The sequence below is a fragment of the Macadamia integrifolia genome, chromosome 5 (assembly GCF_013358625.1).
Source record: "Macadamia integrifolia cultivar HAES 741 chromosome 5, SCU_Mint_v3, whole genome shotgun sequence".
NCBI classification, from domain to species: Eukaryota; Viridiplantae; Streptophyta; class Magnoliopsida; order Proteales; family Proteaceae; genus Macadamia; species Macadamia integrifolia.
The window spans coordinates 11,098,587-11,109,760 of record NC_056561.1 but is presented as its reverse complement, the minus strand read 5'-3'; the positions used below and the strand labels follow the sequence as shown (position 1 = coordinate 11,109,760).

Sequence of the window (11,174 nt, the reverse complement as noted above, 5' to 3'; positions counted from 1 at the left end):
AAGCGAACGAGTTGCCTTCCTACTTTCACTGGGCTTCTCCTCCACATGGAAGCCATGTCCCCCTCAGATTCAAACTGAAAAATGGTGAAGCCTTTACCCATAGGTACCATCTTCACATTACCCTTAAGATTCCAGTTCTCCTGAGCCTCCTTACGCACATCGTCAAGAGAAAGGAATCTAAAGTTGCGCCTACCAATTAATGCATAACGATACATGGCTAATCGTTCTTCATACTCATCTTGGGGATTGATCACTTTAGTAAGATTCCTAGCGTGAACCAGATCAGGGAGGTCGTTCACCTTAGGGATCAGACTACCCACCACTCTTGCATATGATTTCCTAGGGGCCGGAATCTCCAAAATCGCTGCCACTGATTCATCCTCAGTAGGTTGCGCCGCCCTCTGTAAAGGAGGAGCTCCACCTCCGTCTGGGTCTTGACCATCACCCAAAATCCTAGCCTCCTTGGCAATCCTGTTGCACTCACCTTCTCCGACACTCTCCATCTCCAGAGAGAGAGATCATCTCCTTTTCACCCACTCAACGATTTTGTTTTATTATTATTATTATTATTATTATTATTAAATTTGTGGATTATTTTTCATGTTTTATTTTATTTTATTTGGAAACCCAACCTATGCTTTATTTTTTTCTTGCTAAAGATCAACAAGGAGTATATTAAAGAAATATATATATATATATATATATACAGATTTAACGTCTGGACATCTCCAAATGATGAACAAAGACTAAGATATAATCTTAAGTTTCACCTTCGTCATTGTCATCGACATACCAAAAGATTACCAAAAAATGCTCTGAGGATCCACCTTCGGCATTGCCATCAACAACAACCTTAGGGAAAAATTAAGAAACTAACCTTAGGGATTTTTTGAAGCCAACAAGTTAGCAAAAAACATGAACCTTCGATGGACTGAAGTGGAGTGTCACTCTAGAGGTGTTGTTTGGTGTATTGAAAAGAAGTCCATTCCATGATGCTTCACTCAAAAATGGATTTTCTTCTTAAACTACTTGAATAATATTCAGTGGAAAATCCATCAGTGCTTTAGAGAAGTGAATGCAGTGGCTGACAAATTGGCGAAGCATGCGGCATCAAATAGATCTTCAGCTGTATGAAATGGACAACCACAGTTCATTAATGAAGAAATAGAATCGGATGCAATTGGGAAACAGAGGTTTCGGTTTTGATTTGCCATGGTTTATGTGGAATGAAGTCCTTCTTTTACTCTTCGCTTCCTTTTCTGCTGATGGCAATGCCGAAGGTGGATTAGGAAGCTGAGTTTTGTTTCTGTATTTATTTCTCCATCTTGTATAGCTTTGGCTGTGATTTTCTCTTTCATTCTTAATATATTCTTACTGACCTTAAGCCAAAAAAAAAAAACAAGGAAACTAAACTAATACTCAAATTGGTAGTGAGGTCTGCCATTCATTGCCCATAATATCTCGCAAGCTGCAATGATGGAATACTCTGGCCAATAATTTGAAATGCGAGAAGTGGCTCCCTTCTTGGCAAGAATATGTAAAATTGCATTCCCTTCTCTATTTTTTTGCTCAAGTGCATCCCCTTCTCTATACCAGTGTGAAAACCCATCCTATGTCCAATGGAATAAATGTGGACACCTTCTCTTGGACCAAATTCTCCTAAGACCATGGTGATCCGTTCATCGAGTGACCTTCGGGTGGGGGATAGAGGGGTTTGCATGGGTTCCGCCCCTTTGAATTCATTGTGAGGTGAAGGAAAACTTTTATCTTTTTCTCTTTGGGAGGTTAAAATCCTGAACAAGATTTTTCTTTACTTAGCAATGCACAGGGAAAAACGTCAATAAGTAGTTGAGGTATTTGTTACTTAATTACCACAATATCCTTAATTCGTTTGCTCTCCTGCCTCTATGTACTCGTGTAAATAGTATCTAGAGTTTGGATAGGATTTCCAAATTCTAGATACATGGTACGTGTTTCTTTGAACCTTCGTATTATCCTAACGAGGTTAACAGATAAAAGAAGAAAAGTCATAGACGATCCTATCCTAAGAAGAAAATTGAAGTTGGTCAGCCTCCCTTGATTGCCGGACATATGAACATCTGGAAAACCTGTGGCTGCTAAGGCTTCTTGCTTAGCAAAGAGGTTACGCACCTTGGCCTATAAATACCCACCTTGAGTTGGGGAAGGGTAACAGCCATCAGGTTCCCATTTCGATACAAGCAGCAATGGAGTCTAGAGTACACACCCCACTTCTCTTCGCCCTCCTCTTGGCCCTTGTCTCAGGTTTGGTCATGTGGTTTTCTATCTTTATTTTATTTATTTTCTCCTAGGTTTCTCCATTATCCTTGTTGAAGGTTGAAGCTAGCTAAGAATGTTTTTAACATTTATTTCTTTGCAGGAGGCTTGTCAGTTACCTTCACGTTCAAAAACAAGTGTGGGTATACAGTCTGGCCAGGGACATTAGCGGGATCTAACAGTGCACAACTTTCTTCAACTGGTTTCGAATTGGCCTCTGGAGCTTCAAATTCAATAAATGCCTCTTCTGGATGGTCCGGCAGGTTCTGGGGTCGAACATATTGCTCATCTTCAACTGGAACTTTTAAATGTCAAACCGCAGACTGTGGCTCCGGTAAAGTTGCATGCAATGGGGCAGGAGCGACTCCACCTGCCACCTTGGCAGAATTCACTATAGGGAGTAATAGTTCAAACCAGGAATACTATGATATCAGCCTAGTTGATGGATTTAACTTGCCACTCTCGGTGACTCCACAAGGTGGAACTGGTAGTTGCCAAACAGTGGGATGTTCAGCTAATATCAACTCGGTTTGCCCATCCGTGTTGAGTGTGAAGGGGTCTGATGGAAGTACGATTGCTTGCAAAAGTGCGTGCGATGCATTTGGAAGTGCTCAGTATTGTTGCACTGGTGCCTATAATACGTCTAAGACTTGCCCACCCACCAACTACTCCAAAATCTTTAAGAACCAGTGTCCTCAAGCCTACAGCTATGCATATGATGATCAGACAAGCACATTCACATGCACCGGTGCTAATTACCTCATCACCTTCTGCCCTTGAAATGAATGATTTCATCACTCGGATCCAGAAAATAAATACATAGATATAGAACCAAGCAGAGCATAAGAATAAGAGAGAGAAATCTATTCTGTATTGATTGTACTTGGGTTCTGTACTTTGTAATTAGGTACAATTCTCTCCATTAGATTGTAAGCTTACATTTTCATAAATAAAAGTTTGGGGGGTTTATAAATACATGAGGAAATTGCATGACTTGTTTATTATCACTTTCTCAATGGATTCCTCCGGTAATTTTCCTTTTTTTTTTTTTTTTTTTGGGTTGGGGGGTGGGGGGTGGGGGGCGGGGGTTGTTTACCATTAGGAAGGTCTTGGTAGGTTTAGATCGAATGAAGTAGAGGGGAATCATGGATAAAAGTGTTAAAAAGTAAACGTGGGTGGGTGAGGCACATTTTCTCGGGTAATTTTGTATTATCTTATTTAATTTTGGGTAGTTTTTCCTTGAATTTATTTGGGGATTGACCATTGTGGTCCGCGAGTTGAATAGACTCTTGACTGACTTTTTTGTTAAATGAAATCTTGATCGACCCTTCCATAATTAACTCTTAACTACTATCTATTATCAACCACATCAAGAAGATGTTAGTCGTTATCGATTTTCTGCACATGCTTTATAATTATTTGGAAATGATGACCATTGTGGTCCACAAGTTGAAGTGGGCAAGGTACATGCTATTGGAGTGACTTTTTCCCTTTTTTTTTTTTGATAATAGACTCTTGACTTATATGTGATGCAACAGATGAACAAAATGAAATACTCGTCCGGAGGCTTTTCCGTCACCCATCTGTTCGCTTGACTGACTGGTTTGGATGATGTTCAAAGGATGCTAAGAAACAGTTAAGGGGTATTATAAATTTCGTATTATAAAGAGGTAGAACATATATGGCCCTATTTAAGTGTATTTTTCTTTTATCCATTGTGTATGAATTTTTTTTTTCAAGTCCAAAGGGTGAGGAGATAAATATAAACAAACCACTGTAATCAGTATGGATGGTCCCACCATATGGAGGTGACCACATAGAGATAAGAGACTGTTCACCATCTTTATCGGTTGCGCCTATTATATTGTTGGTTTCTTTTTTATAAGTCGGTTTAGAATGATATCTTCAGAAAATATTGGCTCCTCTTTACATTTATTCTTTTTTTTGACAGAGAATAGAGGTGGATCTTAAAAGAATTTAGTTGCAAAATTTCCTATGATATTATAGATTAGTTGACTTTTGTATAGCAATTCACCATAGTTGATGTAAAAGAAATAAAAGGAGATGGACTTCCTCCTCCCATTCTATGATCAAATATGGAATGACGTCACCTTCGAGGTGAGGAATGAAATCCTTTATAGGGGGTCAAGTGCCCAGATTCTTTTAAAAATAGGCACCTTGCTTTGGCTTGAGATCTTCCATATCTCTCTCCCTCCCTCTAATTTTGATATAGCTTCTTTTCTTTTGTTTCTCCCCGCTCCCTTTTTTTAGTGTTCCTTTTTTTTTCTTGGCATGTAATTTATTTCCACCCTAGTTTTTGTATCCCCCTTGATGATTGTTTTGTCTCCTCCCCTTGGTTTTTCATTTGTTTAGGCCTTGGCCTTTGGTTAGCCTAGCATCTCGGCTTTGTATTTTCCTTTTCTTTTCATTAATATATTTTTATTCACAGAAAAAAAAAAGTTTTAAAACTAGGAGATTTCAAAGACAATCACTCATGATGTTGTTCCCCACACCCCATTGATGGTTCGAGATGAGGCTAGAGTGTACAACCAGATGAGGAAGATCCAGATTCCGATAAAACTACCATTAGACCAAGGGCCCGTTTATTTAGGGGGTTTTGATGGGGTGGGATTTAAGGGGTGGAAGAGTTGTACTTATAATCCCAAAAGCATGGTAAAGCCATGTCTTTAGATATAATAGGGTGAAAATGCTCTAGACAATATTGGGAGATGAGCTTCCCTGTCTGCTGATCTAGCTTTCACCCCATCCCCTTTCAAAGTCTTACCAAATTGGTGGGACTTCGTGAGGTGGGAAGTCATTGTAATTAATGATTCTCTTTCTTCATTCCTCTGTTCTCTCTCTCCCACAGCTATGTGCTAACCAAACAAAGTTGGGGTGGGAAAGTCCAACTTTTCTCCAACTTTACTTTCCTTGCCTATAACCCAACCGATATTTGAGACCCAGTAGCAAGACATTCCCACCCCAAACTCCCTTCTAAACAAATGGGACCAAGTTTGTTGGAAAGATTTTATTTTTAAAATTTTGAATTCATATGCTGTGACATTTCGTTCGATTAAAATATTAATTTATAATATTTCGGGTTTTCTATAAAAGTAATACCAGAATTTTTCACTTGTAGTCGCGAAGCAGGATTTGAGGGAACATTGAAGTATGATGGTAATTATTCCCTTGTGCATCTAATATAAACACCGTGTGGTATAGTATTATAGTTTACGTATAAGAAAATAATTGCTCCTTGTGATAAAGTTGGGTAAGTGAAGTTTAAGGTGTGGTTGTTATATATTTATTTTGGGCTTTTTATCTACAAGGGGTTTATTTATTTATTGGCTCATTGTTGTAATTTGAAGGGTTGCTTATCAAATTCTTAGGTTTTTTGTTCATGTACCTTTTCATATTTTTTTTGTATGTCAAGTAAATGGTGGGCTCCACATGTTAATAATTGGAGTACCAATGTTGAAGTGTGCGTTAAAATGCATTGGTTTAATAAGAGGAGTTAGGGGTAAAATGGAAACTTGTTATTGATGGAAAAAAATTGTCTGCAATTCCAATCTCGTACAATTCCGTGAAATACCACCTTCAGGGGGTGACACGTGTATTGATACCAATGCAATGGTTCAGATCTGATTTAAATGTCTCTTCACTGATTTAAGGTTTTATTAGTTGTATCAGATCTGGACCATTGTATTGGTATCAATACACGTGTCACCCCCTGAAGGTGGTATTTCACGGAATTGTACGAGATCGGAATTGCAGATGATTTCAACCCTGTTATTGATGGTTTATTTAGACTATTATTTAGACTAAGGTTCAAGTTTCACTAAAGGTTGATTGGGTTTCCTACTGACCGCAATATCTAAGGAAGGTGGGAAATTTCATTGATCTTTAGCAAATCTGAAATGTAGGTGTTGTTGTATAATTTTTTTTATTTTTATTTTATTTTCTTTCTCAGGCTCTATTTTTAATAGTAATGTTCTTTAGCCAAAAAATAAAAGAAAAAAGGGGGGAGGGGGGGGGGATAAAATAGGAATATCACATCTGGCTGGTTGCAATGTAATATTATATGGCATATTATATTTAATTTATTGGGGCATATGGGTTAGTACGAAATAAGGTGGGGTACCCAAATTAAGATTAGTACATGAACATGCATTTAGCAGCCTTGTGGGAGTCAGTGAAGGGCAATAGAGGAATTTCATATTTTTAGTTCTAACACCAAAAGGGGCGGAATAGGACCCAACTATTGTTCTCTTTTCCATTTTCGCTATTTTTCTTCTTGGAGTTGAACTGATAGAAAGAAGGAAGAATCAAAGAGAAAAAGAAAGCGAAATTCATCACAGGATTTGAAAAGAAGTGGAGCAGGAACTTGACTGCTACCGTTCGTTCTACAATACCCCACATCGAACACAAAAAATAAAAAAAATAAATAACGGTTTCCATAAAGAAAAGGAAATTAAACATAAGACATGTAATTTTGTCGTGTATTTATTGTTAGGGAGGGACAACCGAGTCCGGTGAATCTTTATATACATGAATGTACGTGAATGTCCCTGGTACGTGGATGTGGCATTTATTTTCTCTCTCATCATTTAATAGATGCAATATTCATAGATTAGGGACGTTCATGTACATTCACGTACGTGAAGATTCACTGCTCTTGGACATACCTTCAATTTTATTTATTATGTACGCTTACAAATTAATGGAGAGAATGTACCTAATTGAAAAGTACAAATCCTAAATATGATCAATATGGTTCTCTCTCTTATTCTTAATGCTTTGTTTGGTTCCATCATATCTGTAAAAACGCAACCCTAAAACGATGCAGAAGATAATGGAAAAACAAAACAAACAAAGCACAAGGATTTTACGAGGTTCGGCAAGGTTGCCTACGTCCACGGTGAGATGAGATCCTGCTTCACTACCAATGGAGAATAGGGTTACAACGCTCGTCCTCACACCTCTCAGTATTGCTTGCATTACAGAGAAAGAAACCCTCGCTACAAATATATAGCAAAAAATCCCTAATCTGAAAAGTACACAATTGCCCTCAAATAAAAAAATTCGAGCGGGGGGTTGTGCCCCCCTACACCCCTTGCTATGCAGGGGGCCTCCTGCCCCCCTTGTAACTCCCATGGCCCGCTAACCGATTAGCGGGACCGCCGTCCTGCCTGTCTAGGTGTTGCACCAATACTCTCTGGATTAAACTACGACAGAATACAAGACATCATACACCAACAATCTCCACTTGGCTTGAATTCTGTCGAGCCTCCTATAAAGATAACTTGTAAACGTCTTCATCATTGTACCTCATTAGAGGTACAAACCCGCACCTGTTTGGTGCGTCCCTCATCTTCAACAATGAGTAATATTAATCAAGCCCAAGCAGGACTCAAACTTCTCTGTAGTAACTGGTTTCGTAAACATATCTGTAGGATTGAGATCTGTATGAATTTTTCTTAAGTGAATACTGTCTTCCGACACAACCTCCCTGATCTTGTGAAATCTCATATCAATATGCTTTGTCCTTGCATGAAACACCTGATTCTTTGCAAGATGTATGGCACTCTGACTGTCACAATGTAACACTATACCTCCTTGCTCCAACCCCAACTCACGAACCAGTCCAGCCAACCAGACTCCTTCCTTGGCAGCCTCAACTGCTACTATGTACTCTGCCTCTGTAGTGGACAATGCAATTGTAGATTGAAGCATCGCCCTCCATGATATAAGTCCACCAGCCAATGTAAATACATACCCTGTAGTAGACCTCCTCTTGTCTAAATCACCATCATAGTCAAAATCAACATAACCTGCCAATTCTGTAGAACTTCCCTTGCCACTGAACATAACACCTATATCTTTAGTCTTGTTCAAATATCTGAAGATTCACTTAATTGCATTCCAATACTCCTTCCCTGGATTACTTATGTATCTGCTAACAACACTGACTGCATGAGACAAATCCGGCCTACTACAAACCATAGCATACATGAGACTTCTAACTGCGCTAGCATAAGGGACTTGAGACATCTGCTCCACCTCCTCATGTGTTGTAGGGCATTCCCTTTCAGATAACTTGAAGTGGCCATCTAACGGAGCGCTAATCGGCTTAGCCTTTTCCATATTGAAATGCTCTAACATCTTTTCAATATACCTCTTCTGAGTTACCCAAAGTTTACCTGCATTTCTATCTCTAAGGATTTCCATGCCAAAGATCTTCTTAGCAGCACCAAGATCATTCATCTCAAATTCAGCATTCAACAAAGACTTCAAAAATACTATATCATGTTTGTTCTTTGTAGCAATGAGCATGTCATCAATATAAAGCATCAACAAAATGATAGAAATATCACTTGACACTTTATAATAAACACAACTATCATACTCACTTCTTGTGTAGCCAATCTTCCTATGTGGGAATCAAAGCGCTTGTACCACTGTCTAGGAGATTGCTTAAGGCTATAAAGCGACCTCTTAAACAGACAAACATGATCTTCCTTTTCCTGCACCTTGAAACCTTCAGGCTGCTCCATTTAAATCTGTTCCTCCAAGTCACTATGAAGAAATACAGTTTTCACATCAAGTTGTTCAAGCTCTAAATCATACATGGCTACCAAAGCAAGTACTACCCTGATCGAAGTGTGTTTCACCACTAGAGAGAATATTTCATTGTAGTTTATCACCTCCTTCTGTGCATAGCCCTTGGCTACAAGTCTGGTCTTATACCTTTCACGCTCCTTCTCAGATGCTGCCTTTCTTACGAAAGACCCATTTACACCCAATGATTTTTCTTCCCTTGGGTTTTTCTACAATCTCCCAAGTCTTGTTCTTCTGTAGAGATTCCATTTTTTCCATCATAGTTGTCATCCATTTATCATGTTGTGTATCACTCAAAGCATCATGGTAGGAAGATGGATCATCTTTACCTACAGTGAGGGCATAGGCAACCATGTCCTCAAACCTGTATCTCATAGGTGCTTTGTGAGTACTCTTCCCTTTACCCTTTGCCATAGTATAGGGAACTTCCACTACTTCCTGTTGTCCTGATAAGTCACTTGATGACTCATTTTCTCTTGTTGTTTCTAACTCACCTAACTCCACCTGCACAGTAGAACCTTCTTTATTTTCATCAACTACTTGTGAATTGTAATTTGAATTCACTATATGAGACTCATCAAACACAACGTCTCTGCTAACCACAACTTTCCGTGAACTTGGATCCCACAACTTGAATCCCTTTACACATTTCTTAAAATCAAGAAAGATACATTGCTTAGACTTTGAGTCTAACTTGGAACGCTGCTCACTCTTAACATGCGCATAGGTTGGACAACCAAATATTTTTAAAATAGAATAATTTATTGGTTTTTCTGTCCATACCTCTTCAGGAATTTTACAATCAATCGCCTTTGATGGAGACCTATTGATGAGGAAACATGTCATGTTCACTGCTTCTACCCAAAATCTCTTGCTCAACTCTGCATTCAGCCTCATACTCCGAGCTCTTTCTAGAAGTGTTCTGTTCATCCTTTCAGCTACACCATTTTGCTGTGGTGTCTTTGGAACCGTGAAGTGACGTGTAATCCCTTCAGCTTTACACAATTCTAGAAATGGCTTGTATGTGTACTCTCCTCCATTATCTGTTCTCAAGTATTTAATTTTATTTCCTGTCTTCCTTTCTACCTCAACCTTCCATTCCTTAAATTTAGTGAACACCTCACTTTTATGCTTCATGAAGTAGATCCAGACTTTCCTTGAGTAATCATCAACATAGGTCACGAAGTATTCTGCCCCACTTTAGATTTTGTTGTTGAAGGACCCTATGCATCGCTGTGTACATAATCAAGCACCCCTTTACTCTTATGTTTTACAGTTTTGAAACTAACCTTGCACTATTTCCCGAACACACAATACTTGCAGAAGTTTAGTTTACAAGTTTTTACTCCCTTCAACATTTTCTTTTTATGAAGCTCCATCAATCCTCTTTCTCCCATATGCCCTAACCGCATATGCCACAGATAGGTATTATCTGTATCAAATACTGCATCTGTAGTCACAGATGCTCTACCTATAACTATGCTCCCTATGAGTCTGTATAGGTTTCCTATTAGCTGTCCCTTCATGACAACCATTACACCCTTAATAACTTTGAGAACTCCACCTTCTGCTATGTACTTGCAGCCATTTGAGTCAAGTGCCCCCAAAGATATTAAGTTTTTCTTTAATTCTGGTACATGTCTCACATCTACTAAGGTTCTTACTATCCCATCAAACATCTTGATTTTGATAGTGCCTATCCCAATGGTCTTGCATACAACATCATTCCCCATTAGGACAAACCCATCATTATATGGTTGATATGTAACAAACCAATCTTTATGTGAATACATGTGATATGAACATCCAGAATCTAATTAGAAGGTTGATTCTTACCTGATGATATAGAGAGTATATCTCCATCATCTCCATCTGAACTGTCAGCCACGCTAGCTTCCTCAGATGCCTTATCTACACATTTCTTCTTTAAGTCCACCTTCCTCTTTAAGCACTCTCTCTTCAGATGACCTTCCTTCTTACAATAGTAACAAGAGACCTTTGTTTTTGCCCTTTTTGATTTCGATTGACTCTTCCTAGATCCCTTCTGATTTGATCTCCCTCTTTCCTGCTCCTTGTCACCTCCAAAAAGACCTTCTCCTTGAGATTTCGTACTACTGACCTTCTTCCTTGTATCATTAGACATGAGGGCAGCTGCGACTTCATCCATCTCAAGGGTCTCCTTTCCGTATAAGAGAGTCGTAACTAGGTGATCATATGATTTTGGGAGCGACGACAGCAACAGTAACGCCTTGTCTTCATCC

At 38.9% G+C, this 11,174-nt stretch overlaps 1 protein-coding gene across 1 annotated transcript; it reads left to right on the top strand.

Moving 5' to 3' along the window:
• Window positions 1–2,192: 2,192 nt before the first annotated feature.
• LOC122079056 (thaumatin-like protein 1b) lies at window positions 2,193–3,270 on the top strand. The gene is made up of 2 exons (XM_042645297.1): window positions 2,193–2,283; window positions 2,399–3,270. Exons 1-2 carry the CDS (start codon window positions 2,226–2,228, stop codon window positions 3,073–3,075), a joined length of 735 nt encoding a protein of 244 aa, XP_042501231.1. The 5' UTR covers window positions 2,193–2,225; the 3' UTR covers window positions 3,076–3,270.
• Window positions 3,271–11,174: the final 7,904 nt, after the last annotated feature.